Genomic DNA, 25,246 nt, shown 5'->3' on the forward strand with positions numbered 1-25,246 from the left:
AAGGATGTGCAGCTCCAAAATCCCTGGTGGCTTCTCCCAGCAGGTGACAGCGGGTGACAGCCACGGCCCCGCGGCCACCGTGACCTAAAAAAAGGAACAGCTCTGCTGGGAAGGAGTCATCAAAATTCAGCCGGTCCTTGTAAGCCACAGAGCAGCTTGTTCCAGCTTGTTCCATAAAAAATTCAAGCTCCCTCCTTGCTTTTATTCCCAGCCCCGGGAGGCTGCGGGGTCCGTGGGTTGGGAATGGGAATCTCTTCAAACAGCCCCGGGCTCTGGCGCTTCCTCCTGGTCTCCCTTTTTTTTTTTTTTTATTTTTAATTTCTGCTCTCACTCAGCGCTGAGCAGGGGCAGGTGGAGTCAAATATCCTGGGAAAGGGTTTCTGGGAAGGAAACAGGGAAAGGAAAAAGAGGACAGGAATTTTGTGTCAGTGCCACAGCACAGATCCCATAGCCCTGGATAAATGGCTGTGGATAAAGGGAGTAAGGATGCATTTATTGCCTTGCTGATTAAAGAATCCCAGAATCCCAAAATGTTGTGGCTTGGAAGCCCAAATTCCATCTCATCCCAGCCCTGCCATGGCAGGGACACCTCCCACTGTCCCAATGTCCAACCTGGCCTTGGGCACTGCCAGGGATCCAGGGGCAGCCACAGCAAATCTGGGAATTCCAGCCCAGCCAGGAATTCCCAATTCCCAACATCCCATCCATCCCTACTTTCTCACAGTTTGAAGCCATTCCCCTTGTCCTGGCACTCCAGGCCTTTATCCAAAATCCCTCTCTCTGTCCCTGGGTTTGAAGTTGTTCCAAGCAAGGAAACAACATCCCCTCCCCTCCCCCCAGCTCTGCAATCCCCCAAATTCCCATTTATTTCCCAAACAGACCCAAGTGTCCTAACCCAGAACTTCCAGGATGGTTTATTTTCATCCCTTGGGATGGCAATCCAGGAGGCAGAGCGCTTCCTATCCCAATTCTCCAGCTTTTAGCAGATCTCGGTGCTGCAGTTTGATTTCACTCTGATGGGAAGGATCCCTCTCTCCGTGCCCATTTCCCACCCCACCTCCAATCCCGGAGCTGCTTTCCACATTTCAGGAGGATTTCATGGTTGGCTCCGTGGTTTCCTCAGCCCAGCTTTCCCTGAAGTGTTCCCATCCCTTCCACCTTCACATCTCAGACAATAAACCTGGCTCAGCACCGCCTGTTCCTGCCACCTGAATCACTCAGCTGTCCATTTGTAGCCCATAAAAAAATGCATCTGTAAAAAAAAAAAAAATCAATCTGCATCCTTGGATTCCACATTCCTTATTCCTTAAAATTTGGGGAATTTTAGTTTTGAAAATAAAAGGGGAGAAAGAATTTTTTTAAATGTATGTATCACAGACAGCCAATTACACATGATAAACGTTATAAAATAATGAAATAATAAAAATGAATGGGAGGAGCAGATCCAGGGGGATTGTTGATCTAATCCTGCAAGGAGAAAGGCAATTACATGCCCAGGATTGTTCTCCTGGATTAGGAATGGTTTAATTGGGAAGGATTGTGCCCACTGTTAAATGGGCTTTAAAGCAGAAAAAGCAGGGAAAGAGATTTATCATGCAACTGCCAAATCAGGGAATCGTGGAATATCCTGAACTGGAGGGATCCCAAAGATCATCCAGCCCAGCCTCGGGCCCTGCACAGACCCTCCAAAAATCCACCCTGAGCATCCCTGGTGTCCAAACTTCCCTGGAGCTCTGGCAGCCTCGGGAATGTCACCATTCCCTGGGGAGCTGTTCCAGTGCTTATCCCACCCTCTGGGGGAAGAACCTTTCCCTGAAATCCATCCTAAACCTCCCTTGGCACATCTGGATTTCCTTTGGGAGAGAAATTTTTCCCTGAAATCCATCCTAAACCTCCCCTGGCACATCTGGATTTCCTCTGGGGGAGGAACTTTTCCCTGCAATCCATCCTAAACCTCCCTTGGCACATCTGGATTTCCTTTGGGAGAGAAACTTTTCCCTGCAATCCATCCTAAACCTCCCTTGGCACATCTGGATCTCCTCCTGTCCTGTTGCTGTTCCCTGGGAGCAGAGCCCGACTCCTCTCAGGATATTTTGGATCAGTTTGTCCCAAGCCTGACCTGCCCAGTCCGGGCTGGGTTTGAGCTGCTGGTCCCAGTTGGATCCACAGGAGCCGGGAAGAGCCTCTGCAGGAGAGCAGGGAGAGACACGTCAGGAACTGGGGTTCTGCTGATTGTGAAAATATTAATTAAAATGAGGGGAAATGAGGGGAATTGTGTGAGGGGCAGCTGAGGGCGCTGGGATTGTGCAGCTGGAGAGGAGGAGGCTGAGGGGAGGCCTCTGATTTCAGTTCCCTGGGACAGGGACACGAGCCAGGGAAGGTTTGGGGTGGATTTTAGGAAAGGTTCCTCCCCCAGAGGGTGGAATAAGCACTGGAACAACTCCCCAGGGAATTCCAGAGCTCCAGGAGGGTTTGGACACCAGGGTGGGATTTTGGGGGGGGTCTGTGCAGGGCCAGGGGCTGGACTGGATGATCCTTGGGATCCCTTCCCAATATTGCCAATATTCAGGATATTCCATGATTCCGTGCCATCAGGAACAGAACACCCTTTACAAATCCCAGACCTTTGCCTCCGAGTCATTCCAAATCCGTTCTTGGGAATGAAGATGACACAGGAACCACTCCTCGATTTCATATCCTCACCTGGATATATAATTCTGATTATATTCCAGTCAGAATTAGGAAAGGGAAGCAGGAATAACACAAGCACTCCCCAGGGATTTTCTCTTTGTGATGTGCAAATGGAATGTGTGTCCCTGAGCTGAACAGCTCAATTCTAGACAAAAAAAACTTCCAAAGAAATCTCCTATTTTTTTAAGGAAAATCAATCTGTGTGGTTATAAATGGCAAAGAAATGACTTTAAACAGCACCACAGTTTTGTTATGGAGTATCCAATGGATTAATTGACTTTGTCATTAATTATTTTGTCACCAATTAACGCTGTCATTAATTAAAGAGATTCTTGTCCAGCTAGTGGAGGCAATAAAGGAATTTGTGCTGGGAATCCATGGGCCATGAACAATGGAGTGAGGAGCTGTTTTGTTTTTTTTTTTTTAATGAATATATCTCAGAACACAAGGAATCAATCTTTTATCATCCCAGAGGATTGACTCCTCAGGAAATCCAAAATTCCAAGGATTTAAGAGAGCAGAGTTTTCCAACAAAAGCCATGGAACAAACCTCCTTTTATTGGCAGCACCAGGCTGGTTCCAACCTTCTGGAATAAAAATCTGATCTATTTACAGCCCACTTTTGCTTTTCTCTGTCCTTTATTAACAAAGATTCCAGAATTTTCCAAGGAAAAGAAGGAGTCCTGTCCCAGAGAAACCTCCTGTGCTCCAATTGCCTGAGCATGGATATTCTCTGCTTAATTAATTACAGGATAATGCAAATAAAAGCTCCAGGAACTGCTCCCATTTTTCCTCAGAGCTTCATAAATATTCCCAAACCACTGGAAAATTGTTATTCCAGCTTGGCCAAAATCAATTCCTCGCTGTTGGAAAATCATAATTCCAGTTTGGCCAAAGTCAATTCCCCACCTGAGTTTTATCTTTATCTTTGTGAGGAAAAAAGGCTTTGATTATGAGATTTTTTTTTTTTTCCCCTTCAAAAATTCCTTTTCCAACCAAACCTGGTTCTTATGGATATTCCAGCTCGGGACACAGGAATTGAGGTGCAGGGTTGTGGTTTGTGGTTGTTTCTCGTGGATTTTCTCTTGGAAGCCTCAATCTTGGATTTTTCATGGTAAAAAAGCACAGGCTCAATGTTAGGGATGGGCTGCACAGGGAATTTTGGGAAGTGGAGTTGGGAGTTTCATTAAATCCTATTTTTAGGGTGTCCTGGGCTCCATTTATTTTCAATTATTTCCATATTTTTCAGCCCAGGTTATCCTGGAATTATGGCTCCATTTCCAATGCTGGGTTGGTTTTCCAAGTGGGAAAACCAAAGTTGGGTGTGGGAGATACTGAATTCCTTTATTCATATCAATATATTCATATATTTATTACCTATGCATTTACTATTTATATATTTTATATTGATATATTTCTTCATTTATATATTTAGATATTTATTTTCTATATGTTTTATTTATATATGTATAATTTATATATTTTTATATTTAAATGTTCATTTGTGTATTTGTATGCTTATATATTAATATATTTATTTTTATATATTTATACATTTATTTATCCCACATCAGAACTGGAAAACCAGAGTTGTTTTCCATCTAACACAACGACAATTTTCTGTTGTTTTGGATTTTTTTTTTTCCCTCTGGTTTCCATGGTGAAAAATAAGGATTAGACCAGAGCTGGTGTTGATTGTGAGGGGGGAAAAAAATCAAAATCTGTGTTGCTTCCTATGGAGAAATATCAATATCCAACCCTGGCTTTGGAGGGATAATCCTGAAAGGAAAAATTCAATTGTTTTCCTTTCCAAAGGAGAAAATAATGGAGATTTTATTCTGGAGAGAAGGGTAAGGATTCAAAGCAGAAGCTGAATTTGATAGAAATTCATATCTGGGTTGGCTAATTGCAAATTTTCCTTGTTAATTATTGAAAATCTTTGGGAAATCTCTGTTTCTGTGCTTCCTTAGCCAAAGATGAGGTGGAATAGGGAATATTTTTAATTTTTGCCCTACAGTGCTCACAGATATCATTGACATAGTGACATAAAACGTGGCTTAAAAGGCTTAATTCTATTTATTTTTAAAAACTTTATCACCACAAACTGGCCCTTGGTCCTTGGCTGTAATCCCTGCCTGCTGAGCATCCCAAATCCTCAGGAATTGGGGGAACTCCCCACTTTTCCTGCCCCAAAACACATCCAAGGGCCATCGGTCTTCTGGAGGAAATATTCCCAATTTTTGGTGGGGTTTGTGACAGAAATATTCCATGGTGGGAGAATTCAAGTTCATTCCTTGTTGCACCTCTAATTCTTTTGGAATTTTGGAGGTTGCCCAGGTCAGCTTTGCTTTTTCAAATGAGGACAAATCCCAAAAAAATCTGATCTTTGAATCCTTTGGATTCCAGGCTGGACAACAAATTTGAAAGGCAAACTAAAGATCTTTCCGATTTTGACAGTTTTAAGCACATTTTATTACAGAAATGTTCCGTGGTGGGCTAGTTCAGCAAATCCATTTTTTGTTGAATCCCTCGTTGCATTCCTTGTCGATTCGTTGGGAATTTTGGAGGTTTCCCAGGTCTGCTCTGCTCTCTAAGGTGAACCCAAATCCCAAAATGATAGTCTGGTCTGTGGGTTAGGGAGGGTGAGTGAGTGGGGTTTGTTTTTGGGGAAATATTCTCTGACCAAGGCTGTTGGTTTGGAGACCAAAAAGAGGAGAAGAAGAAAAGCAAGAAGAAAACCTGAGCGGGGAAAAGTATTGTTGGAAAAATCTTGTCAGAAAAGTATTGTCGGAAAAATCTCGTGGAAAACAGAGATGGAGGCGGGTTTTCCCACCAGTGATTGACTAATTATCAATCGATTAGTCAACAATTAATTGTTGACTAATTGCAGCCAGTGAAGAAAGTGTAAACTGTGCAGAGCGTATAAAAGACGGCGCTCTGCTGCGGTGAACGGGATATTCGCCTTGGGAACGTTTCCGTTTCTGTGCAGCACAAAAACCTCCGACCTTTTGGGGTTTTTTTTGGTTTTTTTTTTTGGGGTTCCAGGCCGGCCAGCAGCGCTGGTGGGAGCAGGAGATCACAGTGAACGGGAACATCCAGAAGGGAGAACTGATCACCTACAACCTGACGGAGCTCATCAAGCCCGAGGCGTACGAGGTGCGCCTGACGCCCATCACGCGCTTCGGGGAGGGAGACTCCACCATCAGGGTCATCAAATACAGCGGTAAGGACCCCAAATCCTGGGAAAAGTGGGCTGGGAATCTTCTGGGTCACCCAGGATGTCGGGGTTGTTCCCAATCCTGGGATAACGTCGTGAGGGCGCGTGCCGGTTTGGGACGTTTGGGGTTTGGCGAGGAGGGAAGGAGCCACCCATGGAAATGATTTTTCTGGGAGGAGCTGGGATAAAGGGAAATGTCCAAGCTGAAAATCCCAATCAGCAAAAACATCCCAGAGATCCAGAATTCCTTCTGTGTCTGACCAAAACCAATCAGTGATTGATTTTTTGTTAAACCACTGAGAAAGCTGAACACGCCTCTGTGAACACGAGTTTTAAAAATGAACAAACCCAGGAAATCTCAGCTTGGCAAACCAAAACCACTACATGAATTTGGTGTTTCCACCCAGCTCTGAACTGAAACCACCACATCTTCTGGTGGAGAATGTGGGTGATGGATAAAAGCTGTGAGATAAGATTAATTAGGAGAAATAAAGGGCAGAGCACATATTAAATAATAAGATTAAATGGAACAAGAGTAAAAACTTCTGCTGTAATTATGGTGAAATGTCTGAGGGTGGAGGTTAGTGTAAGAAATTTTTTCCTTCTGTTTAATTTAGTGGTTTTTATTGTTCTAGGTAGAAGTTGTATGTTGAACTCAACTTGGCAAACCAAAACCACTACATGAAATAATCACAATACCCAGAAAAGAAAATTATTTTTTAAAAGAATTAAGAGGATTTTTTTTACATTTTTCTCCCAGAATCCTCTTTTTTTTTTTTTTTTTTAAACTGGGGACGTGTCAGGCTGTTCAGTGGGATTTGGGATGTGGGTGTGGCTCTGTGTGTTCAGTTCTGAGCAGTGCCAGCCCTTTTCTCCCTCACCCACCACTTTTGGAATATTCTTTTCAAAGGAGCAGGAGCAGGCCATGGAATCATCCTGGAACGATTTGGGTTGGAAAAACCTTCAATCCCACCCAAGGGCAGGGACACCTCCCACTGTCCCAACGTCCAACCTGGCCTTGGACAATTCCAGGGATCCAGGGGCAGCCACAGCAAATCTGGGATAATCCAACCCCTCTCCACCCTCCCAGGGAAAAAGAAAGAATTCCTTTGCCATATATTCTGTTATCCTTAGGGAACAAATCCCCCTGTTTTTTTTTTTAAAGGGGGGGGACAGCCAGGATCTGTGGGAAATGTCACTGTCACCACATCCACGCAGTTGGACTTAAAAACATTGGGACAAAACATTCAACCGATTTTCTTGTCCAAAAAAGATCAAATTCCGGCACCAAGATGAAATTCCTACAGGTTTTATTCTCCTTGCTGAGGGAACAGCAGGAAAATTGAGGAATATCTGTCCTAAACTCAACCATTCCCAACATTTTGTGCTCTTCCTGAAATCTTCCAGCAGTAAAAATTCCCTCCCTGCAGGGTCACTCTAAAAGGGGCCATTTCAGGCAGAAATTTAGGAATTTAGGGCCTCAATTATCCATGAATTTCCCTTTCTGCTGAATTCATCCTTTGTGATGTGCACACAGCAACCACCACACATTGTCCTGCAGCTGTGCTGCTCCAAAAGTGGGAGTTTGGGGTTTTTTCCTGGTTGTTTTGGGGATTTTTCCTGGTTGTTTTGGGATTTTTTTTTTCCTGGTTGTTTTGTTTTTTTTTCCCTGGTTGTTTTGGGATTTTTTTTCCTGGTTGTTTTGGGATTTTTTTTTTTCCTGGCTGTTTTGGGTTTTTTTTTTCCTGGTTGTTTTGGGTTTTTTTTTTCTGGTTGTTTTGGGTTTGGTTTTTTTTCCTGGCTGTTTTCGGGTTTTTCCCTGGTTGTTTTGTTTTTTTTTCCTGGTTGTTTTGTTGGGATTTTTTTTCCTGGTTGTTTGAGGCTTTTTTTTCCTGGTTGTTTTGGGCTTTTTTTTCCTGGTTATTTGGGGTTTTTTTTTTCCTGGTTGTTTTGATTTTTGTTTTTTTTCCCCAAGCTTATGAATCTGGATAAATTCAGCTTAACCACCTTCATTTTCTTGTCTGCCTTTGTGGCTCGGTGTGACACAAAGTGTTGGTTTTGCTCTGCTGGGAACAATCCAAACCGTGTGACTCGAGGTGACACCTGATGAGATTTTCCATCCAAACCCCTGCATTTAGTCACAAATCAAGCCTCAGTCAATGCAGCTGCCAGCAATTGCAGCTAATTCCAGGTTCAATCACTCAGGGATCCCATAAAATTGAGGTTTTTTTGGAGAATCAGAGGTAATTTGCAGGTAAAAGATGTAAAAATCGGGTTTCTCAGGGAGATGACACTGGAGTAAATCGCTGCTCGTGTTTCAGATAAAGTGGAGCTAATTTAGAGCTGGTTTGGCAACTCCAGGCTGAATTTAGGATTTTGATGGATCTTAGGTTGGGATTAAAGCAAGGAAGGGCAGCAGGAAAACTTGGGGTGATGCTCTGGCATTGCCAGATGTCCCCATTAATTGGAGATAACATTAAATTTTGAATTTTCTGTGAATGAAATTCAATTCCAGCCCCGAGCTTTGCCTCTTTCTGCTTCCCACATGTGGCAGAAGAGCCTTTTCCTAAATCACCCATCCTCAAATTTCTCCTGCAAATCGAGCCACAAAGAATATTCCCTCCTTCAATGCCATTCCCAGGTTTTAGCATTGCACAGATTCCTCTGCATTAACCTGGGATGCCATTCCCATGCTTAGGACATTGTGGAGGTTTGGATTTCTTCTCTTCTCTTGAAGTGTGAAGTAGATGAATTTCAATATTCAGCGAGGAGAAATTTAGGATAATCTGCATATTGATGAATTGGAATTTTTTTTTCTTTGCATTGATTTTATTTTCCCTCTGTTTTCCAGCTCCGGTGAATCCACATCTCCGTAAGTATTGAAAATATTTAATATTTTATCTTTCATGAAGGAACAGCCCTTGCATTGTTTGTCCCTCAGAGTTCAAAAATCAGTCTGAAGTGTTTCACCTCCAGCTGCAGCCCATGGGAGGTGCCATTTGGGATTCCTCTTGTTCCAACAAGGATAAAGGAAGGAAAATCCCAGCTCCAGCTCCTCTTCCTCACTGCCCCCGACAGTTCATCCAAAGGAAAATATTCATGGGCTGAAATTAAGATCCAGCTGTGGTGGAGCAGCTGGGGAGGTGTTGGGGAAACCATGGAAGGGCAGGGACACCTCCCACTGGCCTTGGACATTCCAGGGATCCACTCTGGGAATTCCAGCCCAGCCAGGAATTCCCAATTCCCAAGATCCCACCCAAATCTCCCCTCCTTCATCTCCAAGCCATTCCCTGTGTCCTGTCCCTCCATCCCTTGTCCCCAGTCCCTCTCTCCAGCTCTCCTGGAGCCTCTTCATGCTCTGGAAGGTTCTCTAAGGTCTTCCCAGAGCTTTCCTTGTGGTTCTTGAGTTATTTCCAGGCTTTTTTTAGGGCAGATTAAAACCAAAAGGAAGGAAGTTGTTCCCCACAGAGATCCAGGAATCACGGATTCATTGCACAGAGAAATTTGGAGACCCCAAGCGGGTCTCGGTTCTCCCCAAATTTTTGGGACACAGCTCCTCAGGAAATGCAAACTCTGACGTGATCAGGCACGGGGATGTCCCAGGCTGGAAATGGCTTCAGTCCCACTTTGTCCTTCCACTTTTCCATGGGCACCAAATCCCTGCAAACCTCCAGGCAGGAGACTGGGATGGAGCTTTGGCACATCCCAGTAAAACCCTCCCTGTTCCCACAGTCCCACATCTCCCTACTCCATCCTGTTCTCCCAATCCTCAACAAATCCATCTTTTCTGTCACAACAAATCCTTGGTTTTAGTCCCACAATTATTCCCACCTAAGGAATGAGGTCCAGTCTCCCATTTTTCCTGCTGCAGGAGCAGGCTCTGCTCCATTCCCTCAGACTCAACTTTAAGCTTTTGTGTAAATTTTAAACTTATTTGCACAAGATCTTGTCCAACACGTTAATAATTAAGCAGGGCTTAGCTCAAAGCTCCCAGGAGCTGCAAGAACTTCTCACATGGAGTCTAACGAGCAGGGAATTAAACTCTTGCTAATTAATATATTAAATCTAGGCTCTGGTGGGAAGAAAAAAAAAAATGCAATCCCAAGTGCTTCACGCTCCTCTAGGATTGAAAGATCTCAAACTAATTTTCCAAAAGTCTTGTAGGATCACGATGGAATGTGGGTGGCATCCAAATGGGAATAAGGAATGTGTTGGCTCAAGGCAGGGATGGGAAAGTTTTTTCCACCAAAGTTGCAGAGTCCCCAGGGTCACTCCTTTCAGGTGGCCAAAGCCATGGTAGAATTCTGCTTTGCTTCTTTTCCCTGAAGATTTTTTGAGTGGAATCCCTTGGTAGGAAAGAAATCCCAGTCTGCATCCCACTCCATTCCCTAAGGCCACCCCTGCCCCATGGCCCCAGGTGCCATGGAACCCCCCAGGGATGGGCCCTCCAAACCTCCCTGGGCACCTCCAAGGCCTGACCACCCTTTCCATGAAGGAATTTTCCATAAAATCCAATTTCAACTTCTCCTGGCCCAGCCTGAGGCCGTTCCCTCTCCTCCTGTCCCTGTTCCCTGGGAGCAGATCCCAAATCCCCCCGGCTGTCCCCTCCTGGCAGGGAGTTGTGCAGAGCCACAAGGGCCCCCCTGAGCCTCCTTTTCTCCAGGCTGAGCCCCTTCCCAGCTCCCTCAGGAATTCTCCATTCCCTTCCCAGCTCCCTCAGGAATTCTCCATTCCCTTCCCAGCCCCCTCAGGAATTCTCCATTCCCTTCCCAGCTCCCTCAGGAATTCTCCATTCCCTTCCCAGCTCCCTCAGGAATTCTCCATTCCCTTCCCAGCTCCCTCAGGAATTCTCCATTCCCCTTCCCAGCTCCCTCAGGAATTCTCCATTCCCCTTCCCAGCTCCCTCAGCCTCTCCTGGTGCTCCAACCCCTTCCCCACTTACCTTGTCTGTGCTTCTTACAAAATCCCTGCTGTTCCTAAACCTGTTGGGCCGATTTCTGGTTTTATTTAAGCTGTGTGAACAAAAAGGAGGAGCTGTATCCAAGCAGGACAAGATTCCTGACTGGAAACTGAAGTCATGCTCTTCCAGCTTCACTTCTGGCATGATCCCATTCCCTAAATCCTGCCTTTTGATGCCATCTCTGGGATATTCAATCAAGAAGCATCAAAAGATTTCAACTCACATCTCCACTTCATTTTTTACCACCTAACAGAAACCATTTAATGGAAACCAGAAACATTTTCCATCCATTTGCACAATTAGAGATCAGCCCTGAATAATAACGTTCAGGAGTCACATCCAGCCTGGATTTTATGGGAATAAATGACAAATCCATGCTACAATGAAGGGTCTCACCTCCAGAGCAGCCTCAGCTTTTGCCTTAATTGGCAAGGAAATTATTAATGACCTGAATCCACTTCATGTGCCCTGACAAAAACCACCACTCTCATTAATGTTAATTAGCACCATCGTTAGGGCCACGGCTGGAGCACCTATGGAAGAGCTGCTTGTTCCCCCTGCTCCTCAATTAACAAATCCAGATCTATTGAGATGCTCCTACAAAAGTATGGAGCAAAGCCTGAGGAGCTTTTCCCCATTTTTCTTCTCCTGTCATTTTTTAAGGAGTGTTCAGTGCCAAGAACATTTAGCACTAACCTTTTCCAAGGTATTCCACATGAAATCAATGTTTGACTATTAAATAAATGGCAAACTTTGACTCTTTTTTTTTTTTTTTCCCCCATCTGGTCTGAACTTTTTTTTTTTTTTTTCTTCACCTGAGGGAAAAAAATCTTTTGTTCTGCTGATGTGGAATTTCTTAATGAAGCTCTGAGGGCACAAGAAGTTGATGCAGCTTTTAAGGCACTGGAGGGGCAGTGCAGAAAGTGCTGAATGGCTGAAAATTTTTTCTTTTGTTCATTTTGCTCCAGGACTGGATCTGGGAATCAAAACTTTTCTCCTTCACTTACATTTTGCCTTTGAATCTCATCCCTTTGTGTAGAAGCAGCAACTTCTGTGCTGCAGGAAAATGCAAAAGCGGAGGTGGAAACAAAATCCACAAAGTGTGGGGTAAACCCAGAGAATCTGGAGCTCAGGTGGTGCAAAAGGAATTTTTGGAGATGAGAGGCACAGCTGGTGCTTTGTTCAGGAAATTTTGTTTGAGTCCTGGAGTATCCCAAGGGTTTTGGCAGAGTCTTGGAATTCCCTTCCCAGTTTTGGGATAAAGAGGGAGATGTCGAGGGCTCCTTTTCTCTCCTGGAGGGTTTGGGGGTGATCGTGGAACCATCAAAGGATCAGGGACTGGTTTGGGTTGGTGGGACCTGAATCCCATCCCCCCCTGCCATGGCAGGGACACCTCCCACTGTCCCAATGTCCAACCTGGCCTTGGACATTCCAGGGATCCAGGGGCAGCCACAGCAAATCTGGGAATTCCAGCCCAGCCAGGAATTCCCAATTCCCAACATCCCATCCATCCCTGCCCTCTGGCACTGGGAGCCATTCCCTGTGTCCTGGCCCTCTCTGGTTTCTTGTTCCAGCCCTGACTGGTTGTTCCAGTAAGGAAAGGAGAAGATAAAGAAAAGCAGGGAGAGTTATATCCATGGAATCACAAAATCATGGAATGGTTTGGGTTGGGAGAGACCTCAAATCCCATCCCAGGGACACCTCCCACTGTCCCAATGTCCAACCTGGCCTTGGGCACTGCCAGGGATCCAGGGGCAGCCACAGCAAATCTGGGAATTCCAGCCCAGCCAGGAATTCCCAATTCCCAATCCCCAGAGCAGCTCCCATCGTGCTGAGGTCACCTGGGAGAACCAGGATCCCACATCCCGGCCGTGCCAGCCCGGGAAGGAGCTGTGCTTTAGGGAATGGATTCTCCTGCAGGATCTGGGGATGGTGATGGATTTCCTGGGACACCAAATCTGTCTGCTCGAGGTGCTGAGAGCCAAGGAGCTTTCTGGGAACGGCATTCCCGTGATAACCTGCTTTTATAGGATTGTGTTTTATACTGACACTTCTGGAATCCCGGAATCCCAGCAGGGACAGGCTGGAAGGGACCCCAGAGGGTCACTGGTGTCACCTCCCTGCTCCAGCAGGGCCATCCCAGAGCTCAGGGCACAGGATTGTGTCCATTGGCTCTGGAATATCCCAGCGAGGAGACTCCAGCCCCTCTCTGGGCTCTGCTCAGGGCAGGAGTTCTGCTCCTGTGCCAGGGAATTCCTGGGATCAGCCCCTGCCTGAGCACAGGGACAGCCAGGGACAGACAGGGACAGACAGACAGGGACAGACAGCCAGGGACACCCAGGGACAGACAGACAGGGACAGCCAGGGCCCCTCTCAGCCGGGGCTCCTCTCCAGGCTGAGCAGCCCCAGCTCCCTCAGCCTTTCCTGGAGATGCTCCAGCCCTTCCTCATCCTCACATCCCTCCTCTGGCCCCGATCCTGTCCCTGCTGATCCCAGAGCACTCCAGGTGTGCCCAGGGCTGAGCAGAGGAGCAGGATCCCCCCCCGACCTCCTCCCTGATCCTCCCTGGACCCTTTTGGCCTCGTGTTTTTCTTTGGAAAGGCAGGAGGAGAACCAGGAATATATTTGGAAATCACTCCGAGTGGATCCTGTGGTTTGAAGTGAATTTCCCAAGCTCATTTCTGAGCCTGCAGCATCTCCTGAGTGTTGCAGCACTAAGCTCCAGGTCCCTCTCTCCTCACTGATTAACAGGGAAGCTCCAGTGGCTTGAGTGGATTTAGAGCTCCCCAAAAGCCCAAACCTGCAAACATTTATCCACCTTCTCCGTTTAACAGGGAGGAGCAATCCCCTGGCACCCAGGGTTGGAGTTTCTCCTTCCTACCAGTGAATATAAATCCAAGCTGGCACTGAGTGCAGGCTGCTGCCTTCTCCCTGGAGAAGGGAGATTTCCTGCTTCCCTCAGATAAATCAATGGACTTTGCAGGAAGAGTAAACTCAGCAGGAATTGTTCTTGCAGTGAAATTCAGCTTTTGCATGTTTTACTCCACGGGGCCTCGTTGTGCTCTGAGAGAACTGAACCTCCCAGCTGGGTTTTGTTTTGGATGTTAAATTCCAGGAGGAATTTCTCATCCCATCATCACCCAGCAGGGCAGATCTCTGGGATCACTGGGCTCTCACAATTCCATGCAGGAGAGGATCCCAGGAATCTTCTTTGGGGGTCTTGGCAATTTTTCTTCTTTAGACCTTTTACCAGTTCCTTCAAACACACCCCAGAAATCTCAGTGAAAATCCAGGAGGTGTGTCCAGGATCCCTCTCCTTCCCATATGGATTCAGATATTCCTGCCAGGAATTTGTTATGATAATCTTGTGATGGGGACTCAATTCCCTTCCTGATACCCCTCCATGTGCTGCAATGTCCTGATTTTTAGAGATTTCCTTCATGTCTAGCCCAGAAAGCTCCTTTCCCTGATTTTATCCAGTTCTTCCTTTTCCATCCCTATTGAAATGAAGGAACATTTAGGAGATGCCATGTGAAGATAATGTTCACAATTTAAAAAGTTACTGTCTCTCATTCCTAAACCACATTAATCCATTTCCCACTTCTTTTCCCCCCATATTTCATTTTTTATGGATGTGCTGCCTGTTCTTCCCAGCTTTTTAGATATCCAAAAAGAGACAACACCTCTAAAACCCACTGTATAAATCTGAGTATGTGAGGGAGAACTCTATAAAAAGATTGAAATATAATTTCGACCTCACCAGCACAAATTGATGGCCCTGGTTTTTTGTAGTTGTTGGTTGGTTTTTTGGGGTTTTTTGGGGGTTTTTTTGGTTTGTTTTTTTGTTTGTTTGTTTGTTTGTTGTTGGTTTGGTTTTTTTTGGTTGAGCTCGCTACTAAAAAAAAAAAAACCTGCGGCTAACTGGCAAGGAATTGGAAAAATAAGGATTGGGATGGAAAATTTGGCTGCTGAATTCCTCTTGTTTGTTCTGGCAGGAGAGTTCCACTGTGGCTTTGAGGATGGGAACATTTGCCTTTTCACTCAAGACGACACAGACAATTTTGACTGGACAAAGCAAAGCACTGCCACGAGGGACACGAAATACACGCCCAACACGGGGCCCAACGCCGACCGCAGCGGCTCCAAGGAGGGTGAGACCCAGCACGGAGGGGTTTGGGGTCAGGGAACTGCCCAGGACAGCCAGATCAGCCTTTTCCTGCTCATGGAATCCCGGGTTGATTGGGACAGGAAAGGATTTGAGTTCATCCCATCCCAGCCCTGCCATGGCAGGGACACCTCCCACTGTCCCAATGTCCAACCTGGCCTTGGGCGCTGCCAGGGATCCAGGGGCAGCCACAGCAAATCTGGGAATTCCAGCCCAGCCAGGAAATCTCAATTCCCAACATCCCACCCAAATCTCCCCTTTTCCATCTAAAAGCCATTCCCTGTGTCCTGGCCCTCTCTGGTTTCTTGTTCCAGCCCTGACTGGTTGTTCCAGTAAGGAAAGGAGAAGATAAAGAAAAGCAGGGAGAGTTATATCCATGGAATCACAAAATCATGGAATGGTTTGGGTTGGGAGAGACCTCAAATCCCATCCCAGGGACACCTCCCACTGTCCCAATGTCCAACCTGGCCTTGGGCACTGCCAGGGATCCAGGGGCAGCCACAGCAAATCTGGGAATTCCAGCCCAGCCAGGAATTCCCAATTCCCAACATCCCATCCATCCCTGCCCTCTGGCACTGGGAGCCATTCCCTGTGTCCTGTCCCTCCATCCCTTGTCCCCAGTCCCTCTCCAGCTCTCCTGGAGCCCCTTTAGGCTTGGAAGGGGCTCTGAGTTCAGACCAAGACCCTTCAAGGACTTTTAGAAGGAATTTCCCGTGCTGAGCAGTGACAGGTCCCAAGCACAGCCCTGCCGGTGCCATTCCCACCTCGTCCCGTTTTTATTGTGCCATTTTCAAAGCCATTCCCTTCACATTAAACTCTAGTGGGGAAATCTGGCTCATCTTAAAATATTCTCCTGCTTTATGTGGTTTAAATTGTCCCTCGGGCTCTCTCAGCCCATCACAACGAGGTGGTTTTTGCCCCATTTTTGCTCTGGCTATTGTTCAAACGTGCAGTTTTCAATCTGCTGCCCCTGTTAACGTGTGCTCCTGGCTGCAGCAGGGATTTGCTGAATTTCTCCAGACCTGCAGTAATTCCTGCTATTTTATTGTGTGCACTTCCAAAGGGGGAAAAAAAATTCACCCTGCACCACGTTCATTTGGTTGGATTAATTAAATAATATCTGTGTGGCTGGCACTTCCAGAAATGGAATAAATGGATGTTGTCTTGTTTGGGATATTGAAAATATTCCTTGAAAGGTTTCCATCATGTTTTCCCTTTATTTTACAAATCATGTTTCCAGGGACAAATTCCCCCCTCGGGATTGAAGGCTGAACCTCCTCAGATTTTGTACAAAGTTTCACCAGTTTGGAGATGTTTTCCAGCACTGTCCCACTGGATTTTCATTTTCATGGAAAACAGGGCTTTGGAAACCCAGGGGCTTCATGCAGGGGAAAAATGAGTCCCAGGAATGACACGGTAGGGGATGGAAGGGAAAACTTTCTCAGGATGTTTGATAATTCCAAGGTGTTCCTGCATTTGTCTGTGCTGGGTGATGAGGACCCAATCCCAAGGATTTCCCCTTGGATTTTCCAGGTTTTTACCTGTACATTGAGATGTCCCAGGTGTCTGTGGCCTCATCCCAAGGATTTCTCTTTGGATTTTCCCAGGTTTTTCAGTGTACATTGAGACATCTTGGATGTTGTGGGTCTCAGCCCCATGATTTCCCTTTGGATTTGTCCAGGTTTTCACAGGTGTTGAGGGCCTCATCCCAAGAATTTCCCTTTGGATTTTCCAAAGTTTTTACAGGTGTTGAAGGTCTCATCCCAATGATTTCCCTTGGATTTCTCCAGATTTTTACATGTCCATTAAAACATCCTGGATGTTGAAAACCTCATCCCAATGATTTCCCCCTGGATTTTCCCAGCTTTTTACAGGTGTTGAGGGCCTCATCCCAAGAATTTCCCCTTGGATTTTCCCAGGTTTTCACAGGTGTTGAAGGCCTCATCCCAAGAATTTCCCCTTGGATTTTTCCAGGTTCTCAGTGGTGTTGAACTCCTCATCCCAATGATTTCCATTTGGATTTTTCCAGATTTTCACAGGTGTTGAAATCCCCATCCCAATTATTTCTCTTGGGATTTTCCCAGGATTTCTCAGATGTTGAACTCCCCATCCCAATGATTTCCCCTTGGATTTCTCCAGATTTTTACAGGTGTTGAAGGCCTCATCTCAATGATTTCCACTTGGATTTTCCCAGGATTTCACAGATGTTGAACTCCCTATCCCAACGATTTCCCCTTGGATTTTCCCAGGTTTTTACATGTACGAGAATTCCTGGATGTTGAAGGCCTCATCCCAATGATTTCCCCTTGGATTTTCACAGGTTTTCACAGGTGTTGAAGGCCTCATCTCAATGATTTCCCTTGGATTTTACAGATTTTTACATGTACATTGAGAATTCCTGGATGTTGAAAACATCCATGGTTTCCCTTCAGATTTTTCCAGGTTTTTACAGGTGTTGAGTGTCTCATCCCAATTATTTCCCTTTGGATTTTTCCAGGTTTTCACACATGTTGAACTCCCCATCCCAACGATTTCCCCTTGGATTTTCCCAGGTTTTTACAGATGTTGAACTCCCCAAACCCAACGATTTCCCCTTGGATTTTCCCAGGTTTTTAGAGGTGTTGAAGGCCTCATCCCAACGATTTCCCCTTGGATTTTTCCCAGGTTTTCACAGGTGTTGAAGTCCCCATCCCAATTATTTCCCCTTGGATTTTTCCAGGTTTTTAGAGGTGTTGAAGGCCTCATCCCAATGATTTCCCCTTGGATTTTCCCAGGTTTTCACAGGTGTTGAACTCCCTATCCCAACGATTTCCCTTTGGGTTTTTCCAGATTTTCACCGGTGTTGAGGGTCTCATCCCAACGATTTCCCCTTTGGATTTTCCCAGGTTTTCACAGATGTTGAACTCCCCATCCCAACGATTTCCCCTTGGATTTCCCCAGGATTTCACAGATGTTGAACTCCCCAAACCCAACGATTTCCCCTTGGATTTCCCCAGGATTTCACAGATGTTGAACTCCCCAAACCCAACGATTTCCCTTTGGATTTTCCCAGGTTTTTACATGTACATCGAGACGTCCCGGCCCAGGCTGGAGGGGGAGAAGGCCAGGCTGGTCAGTCCCGTTTTCAGCGTCGCTCCCAAAAATCCCTACGGAGCCACCAACACAGCCTACTGCTTCAGCTTCTACTATCACATGTATGGACAGCACATAGGTGAGACAAAGCCAATTCCTTTGGGGAAAAATTGCTGGAAAAATCCCTCTTGTTTGGAGGAAAAGCCTGGGAACAGAGCCAGCCCTTCCAAGGGTTTCTTGTTTGAGGGCATCCAAATTGGGGCAACAGTTCTGGTTTTCCACTCAAATCAGGAATTTGTAGGATGGAGGAATTTCTCATCTGAGTGGGATTTTAGGCAGGGAATTGCATGGGGGAGCCCATTGGTTTGAGTGGGAATTTTAGAGGTTGGAAAGGGAAAAGTTGATTTTAACGAGGATTTTTTTATTTTTATTTTTTTCCTGATTCTAACGGGATGTTTTAGGCATTCCTGATGGATTTGGGATCAGGCAGGGAGCAGCAGAGTTCCTCAGGAATTTCCCATGGAAAAATCATGGAAAATTTGCCCAAAAGCCACAGGAATAGAGATTTTCAAGGAGTATCTATAAATGTTTTAGGTCCTGACTAGATTTTAGATCAGGCAGGGAGCAGCAGCATTCCTCAGGAATTTCCCATAGAAAAATCATGGAAAATTTGCCCAAAAGCCACAGGAATAGAGATTTTTCAAGGAGTATCTATAAATGTTTTAGGTCCTGACTAAATTTTAGATCAAGCCTGGAGCAGCAGCATTCCTCAGGAATTTCCCATGGAAAAATCATGGAAAAATTGCTCAAAAGCTATAGGAATGGGGATTTTTCAAAGGATATTTGTGAGTTTTTTAGGAATTCCTGCCAGAATCAGGATCAGGCAGGGAGCAGCAGCATTCCTCAGGTGTTTCCTGTGGAAAAGCCATGGAAAATTTGCTGAAAACCTGCAGAAATAGGGATTTTCAAAGGGTACCTGCCAGTTTATTTTTAGTCGTGGCTCTTTCAACACTCACATTTAATTTCTTTTTGTGGTATAAAAAAAAAAAAAAAAAAAAAAAGAAAACTACGAAAATATAAAAGCCTGAACAACAAAAATCCTTTTTTTTTGGAAGTCCTTTGCAGGTTTCTTGGTGCTCCCAGTGTGCCAAGAGGTTTTCCAGTGTCAGAGTGACCTGGTTTGAGGTATTTTTATCTCTGTTTCAAGGGCAAACTCCTCCTCCCAGAGAGTTCTGGTCCTTGCTTTGTCTGAGCTCCCCCTGCCCCCAGGCAGAGCTCAGATTTTAAGCAGAGCAGACAAGAGCACTCAGGTTTTTTTTTAGTTTTTAGTTTTTTGGGTTTTGTTTTGGTTTTTTTGTCCCTGTGCTGCAGGAATGTGGATGCAGCTCCAGGTTGGAATTCTCCTGGCTCTGTGCTTGGTGTTTTGTTTTTTTGTTTTTTTGTTTTTTGTTTTTTTTATTGGAAGGATTCAGCCACTCCATGCTGAGAGAAAAATATAGAAATTGCAATATCTGGTCATATTCTGGTTGTTTATTTCTGTATATTGTGAAGAAAAAAAACCTACAAACATAAAGGGTTAAAGAGTGTTTCTGGAATTCCTGAGAAATATTTGAACTGTAAAGTTATTTGGGATAACAGAAAAAAAACAGGCACTGAGGTTTGTCCAAAACCAGTGGGATTTGGGGTTTTTTTCCCCTGGATTTCCTCTTCAGGAAGTTTCTGTCCTTAGATTTTGGGGTTTTTTGCTGGGATCCCTTTTTCCCTGTGGAAATCCTTGAATTGCCAAGGCAAGGAAGGATCCAACCTGTGACAGAGGTGACAGAGGTGATCCATGACCACAATTCCACTGGATTTATTCCTGCAAATGTGAACGTGAATGGTCAAAATCCAGAATTGCTCAGTTTTACTTTGGTCCCTTAATTTTTAAAAAAATGCAGTTCCCATCATTTCAGCTAATGTTCCAAATTCCATTCTTATACAGAATCCCAGAATCCCAGACTGCTTTGGGTGGGCAGGGACCTCAAACTCATCCTGTCCAGCCTGGCCTTGGAAAGGTTTAGGATGATTTTATGCATTGGATAAATTCCTGGAGGAAAAGTGTGAAGATGATCAGGGACAGGAAAAGTGACAATGGGAATAAACTGAAATCGAGACAATTCCATTAAACATAAAATCCCTTTTTTTTTTTTTTTTTTTTTTTTAGCTAGAAAGGGTCAAACACTGGCTGTCTCAAAGTGTGAGAGGAAGAGAAATACTCTGAATTTACAGAGCACACAGAGGCCCCACTGCCCCACACACCTGCAGGCAACCAGGGTGGCAAATAGCACCAAAACCCCAAATCCTGGGGATTTATGAACCCAGACCAGTGAAATTTGTTATTTTTTGGTGCACCAAGAGCACCTGGTTGTGTTCATGCCTGCAGGTGACCCTGGTGCCAAAAATGTCTGTGCTGGCACCAGTTTCATACAGTTCAACTCTGGGGGGGTTTCCTGCACAGGGAGGGATTTTGGGGGTTGTTTGAACTCAGAGGGTGTTGTTGGCCTCCAGAAATATTCCAAGGGATCACCTCTCTCTCCCTGGGATGGATCTGCCAGGCTCTGGGGAGCTCCAGCAATGGGCAAAGCAAAGCTGGGTGGTTTTAACAAGCAAAAATTCAGCCCAAACCACCCAAATGGCTGATTTGGCCCTGGATAAGGAGGTTTAATGCCAATTTCTTGCTCTAAACCACAGAAAATTCCTTTTCTGAGCTGCAGGGTGGGTGCTCAGTTCCCCTCTGCTGAGAGCTCCCATCACCACTTTCCCAACATTCCTGAATTTTTAAAAAGCTTTTGAATTTATGCCAAGAAACTTCCACACCTCAGATCCATGGAAGAGAAAAAAAAAAAAAAAAAAAGAGTGAGGAGGGTGAGGAGAGCACTCCAGGCAGATCCTTCCCAACTCCAGTTCTCCTCCTGTTTTTCAGGAAGTCTGAACGTTTACCTGAGGCTCAAAGGCCAGACTGCCATAGAAAACCCCCTGTGGTCCTCGAGTGGCAATAAGGGACAGCACTGGAACCAAGCCCGGGTGAACATCAACCCCCCCACCTCATTCCAGGTAAGGCTGGCACCTCCAGGAAATGGGAATTCGGGAATGTTGGGATTTTCTTGGGGGATTTCCCAGCTCTGGAAGCTGCTCAGGGACAGATCGTTGCTTTCCCTTGAGCACCACGGAGTTTAGGAATGCTGGAACTCAGAGCAGTTTTCAGATGTGGGAGCTCTTCCAGTGGGTTTTGATTTCAGATTAGCAAGTGGAATATAAAATGATTGGCTGGGAGGAATTCCTTAAGGCCCCTGAGTTGGAGGTTTTTGGAAATACATGGATTTTCTGTGGGAACAGGGGAGATCTGGCAGTGCTTGCTGGGGCAGTGACAGGATTGTCACACATTTCCTGCTGGGGTTGACAGGGAGGTGCTGATGGACCTTTGGGGACAGTCCCCAGGCATGCCTGGAACTGGAACACTCCCAAAAAAGCAGCAGGTCCAGCTGTGGGGGAGGCTGGGAATGTCCCCATGGAATGTGGCAGTCATAAATTGTCCCTAAGTGCAGGGGTCTCCTCTGAGCCCTCCCTGGCACTCCCAGGTCCCCTAGGGGAGAAAATGTATTTTTGGGAAAAAGTCACAGACTGGTTTGGGTTTGAAGTGACCATGGATCCCATCCCATTGGATCCCATCCCATTGGATCCCATCCCATTGGATCCCATCCCACTGAGTCCCATCCCACTGGATCCCATCCCATCCCATCCCATCCCATCCCATCCCATCCCATCCCATCCCATCCCATCCCATCCCATCCCATCCCATCCCATCCCATCCCATCCATGGCAGAGACATCTCCCACTGTCCCAGGGAGCTCCAAGCCCCAATGTCCAACTTGACCTTGGAAAATTCCTTCAGTGCAAATCCAAACTGCTCTTCTAAAAATCCTCAGTGGGTTTCTCTTCCCTTTTTCGCAGGGAATTCCTGATCCTGACCCTCTGTTTTTATTTCCATGCATGAAAGGCATTGACAGGGCAGGAATGGTTTTGTCCATGGGATTGCAGAGCAATTCCAAGGATGGGAATTAGGGGAAAATTGTAGGAGAGGGATCTGTGAAGTAGAGTGGGACATGGGAGAGCTGGGAATGTTCCCCTGGAGAGGAGAAGGATCCAGGGAGAGCTGAGGGCACCTAAAGGGGCTCCAGGAGAGCTGGAGAGGGACTGGGGACAAGGGATGGAGGGACAGGACCCAGGGAATGGCTCCCAGTGCCAGAGGGCAGGGATGGATGGGATGTTGGGAATTGGGAATTCCTGGCTGGGCTGGAATTGCCTGAGTGGATCCCTGGAATGCCCACGGCCAGGTTGGACACTGGGGTTGGACATTGGGACAGTGGGAGGTGTTCCAGGCTGGGATTTTGGGATGTTTGATGGGAACAAAGTGCCAGGAATGGGGAGAAGAGGAATTGCAGAGCTCAGGAGCGCTCAGAGCTCAGGCCAGGCACAAAAAGATCAGAGTGGTTGAACTCAGGATAAATCCAAGAATTCTGAAGAGTGAAGGAGAGAGAAGTGATTTAATACCTGAATAATAACTGCCTTGGGAAAGAGAAGGAGGAGATGGATTTGAGGGTTCTGAGGGGATTTTGGGGACCTGGGAAGGGCTTTAGAAAATCAGGGAAGAATCAGAGCCTTGGGCAGGGAAATGCAAAGGATTTGGCAGCACAATCCAAAGGAGTGGAGGAGGGAGATCCAAAGGGAAACTCCTCTCCTTGGCTGTTTTCCACCTTTAACATTGTTGTGTTTAAAGGTTTCAGCATAAAATAAATGTAAAGCTCTGACCAAATATAACAAATAAATGTCAGAGCTCTTGGAGCCTTAAATTACTTTTTTTTTTTTTTTTTTTTTTTAGCATCTCTTGCATCGAAGCAAATTTTATTTTCCATTTAGGAGTGTAAGTAGGAAGGAATATAAAGCTCCCAGTTAAATTTAAGGAGAGGGAATTGAAGTGAATCTTTGCAGTAAAACACTGCAGTGACATGGAAATTAAAACTTTTTATTGGGTAATTTATAGAGGTAAAATATTTTATGCCTCGTCAGTCCCTGTGATATAGAACAAAGCTTATGTCATGAGGAACTGCAGTGCTTTAAATCTCAAAAATGATGTGTGAATCTAGCTCAGATATTCAGATATTCAATATTTTTAAAGAATGAACACCTCGAAAATAGAGACCCCCCCAAAAAAAGAGAGGGACACGCTGGTTCTGTCATCCAGGAAATGTCAATTTAATTCAGATTTGAGCAGCAGGACATGGTGACGGTATGGATGATTGGGATTGGATTTATTGCTAATTTAGGATGGAAATATTGCAGCATGCAAACAAAAAATTCCAGGATTTATCCCAAAGCGTTGGGATCAGCAGGTCCTGGTCCCTCCTGTTGGGTCAGTGCCATCCCCTCACTGTCCGAGCTCCAGATGGGGCTCAGCCCGCCCAGGTTTGGTCACTTTGTGTCCAAAAAATTCCAATATCAGCAGGATGGGCTGGGAACATCCAGGTTTGCAGGATTCCCAATCCCAAATCACAGAAATGTTGTGGAGCCCCTTCAGGATTTATCTCCGTGTTTGAACGATCTCGGTGCTTTCACACACCCACCCAAAAGGGAATATTCCCAATTTCCAGGCTGGGGGTGTCCCTGACTGGGGAAATGTGGAATTCCCCAGTTTGTCCCAGTTTGTCCCAGTCTCCAGCAGCATTTTAACCCCTTTTTCAGGTCGATGTGCACCGAGCTGAAACCTCTCAGCTCCCAACTTTGGGGGTGTCAATGACAGCCCCAAAACCCCTCCTGCAGCCCAGACCTGCTGGGATTGTCCTGGGACACCCCAAGGGCCCAGCAGGGAGAGGGAGAAGGGTGAGGGGGGCACCCAGGGGAGGATAAAACTCTGCCTGAAATCCTGTGGAAAAATCAGAGAATCCCAGACTAATTTGGGGATGGGAGGGATTAAAAATCAACTCACCCCACCCCTGCCATGGGTATGAACATTTTCTGTATCCCAGGCTGCTCCAAACCCTGTCCAAGCTGGCCTTGGACATTTCCAGGGATGAGGCAGAAGCTGAATCCCCCCAAAAAAATTCAGGATTGGCTTTTTAGGATCATAATTCCATTCCACTGAGAGCAGAGTGACCTTTCCTGTACCCACCCCCATTCTCCAGTTTGATGCAGCGTTTTTAACAGCAGCTTTCCAAAAGCACAATGGGGATTTTTTTTCCTCTTTTTTTTTTTTTTTTTTTTTTTTTTTTTTTTTGGGATACTGATGGATAATTCTGCTCAATTGGCACCTCCTGCCCATCCCTGGGAGCTGCAGGCTGGGTTCAGCTCCATGCCCTGCCAACTCCTGTGCTGTGATTTCTTCTGAGTGTGGAGCAACCCCTCTCCGAGGGCCACCAAAACCACTGCCAAATCCAGCTTTTAATTAAACCCTGCCTGTTGTGTTTGGACAGGGCCCTTTAGGCTGGAAATTGTTTTCCATTGTCAGGAAAAATTGGACTTTCAACTCCACTGATTGGTGTTGTTCCTGCTGCCAAGGAGCAGGGGATGGATTTTGGGCGAGGAGATGTTTTCCTCTCGAGATCCAGGCACGATTTCCTCTTCCAGCAGTTTTGGTTTCAGACGAGGAATATTGGAGAGAAAATTATCAACACGACTTTAAAATCCCAGTCATCCACTCAGCAGAGGTTAAAGTTCCACTGAAATTGGAATAAAATCTCTGCTGTGTCCCTCACTGTGATAAAACTCATCCCAATTCCTCTGAAAAAAACATTCCTGGATGGAATCAAAGCTTCTAAACCTGATGAGAACCCACATGCTGGGAAAACCAGATCCTAGCATGGAATTTACTTCCACAGTCTGAAATGAGATATTTGCATATGTCTTAATTTGAAGAAAAGTCCTTTCTCTTTTGTGCTGTTTTAAAAAGGGTAGGAGAGAAGTGGGGCTGTCCCTGCCACCAATTCCTGCCCCAGCAGGAGATCTGGGAAGGTAAAATCCACCCAGGAGATCCCTGTGGGATCCAAACGAAAGGAATTGCCTTCCTGAGAAGGAAGGATGGGTGCAGAGACACCAACCTGGATGCTGG

The 25,246-nt window shown here is 45.8% G+C and overlaps 1 protein-coding gene across 1 annotated transcript in view; it reads left to right on the forward strand.

The window, feature by feature from the left end:
- Positions 1-25,246, forward strand: part of MDGA2 (MAM domain containing glycosylphosphatidylinositol anchor 2) — a 191,026-nt gene that overhangs the window by 161,137 nt on the left and 4,643 nt on the right. Inside the window, exons 11-15 of the mRNA XM_088166465.1 lie at positions 5,737-5,914; positions 8,760-8,780; positions 14,864-15,019; positions 18,086-18,244; positions 21,068-21,198. Coding sequence (XP_088022591.1) covers positions 5,737-5,914; positions 8,760-8,780; positions 14,864-15,019; positions 18,086-18,244; positions 21,068-21,198 — 645 coding nt within the window. The remainder of the gene's footprint in view (positions 1-5,736; positions 5,915-8,759; positions 8,781-14,863; positions 15,020-18,085; positions 18,245-21,067; positions 21,199-25,246) is intronic.

This window comes from Sturnus vulgaris, chromosome 6 (assembly GCF_052056855.1).
Source record: "Sturnus vulgaris isolate bStuVul1 chromosome 6, bStuVul1.hap1, whole genome shotgun sequence".
In the NCBI taxonomy this organism is placed as follows: domain Eukaryota; kingdom Metazoa; phylum Chordata; class Aves; order Passeriformes; family Sturnidae; genus Sturnus; species Sturnus vulgaris.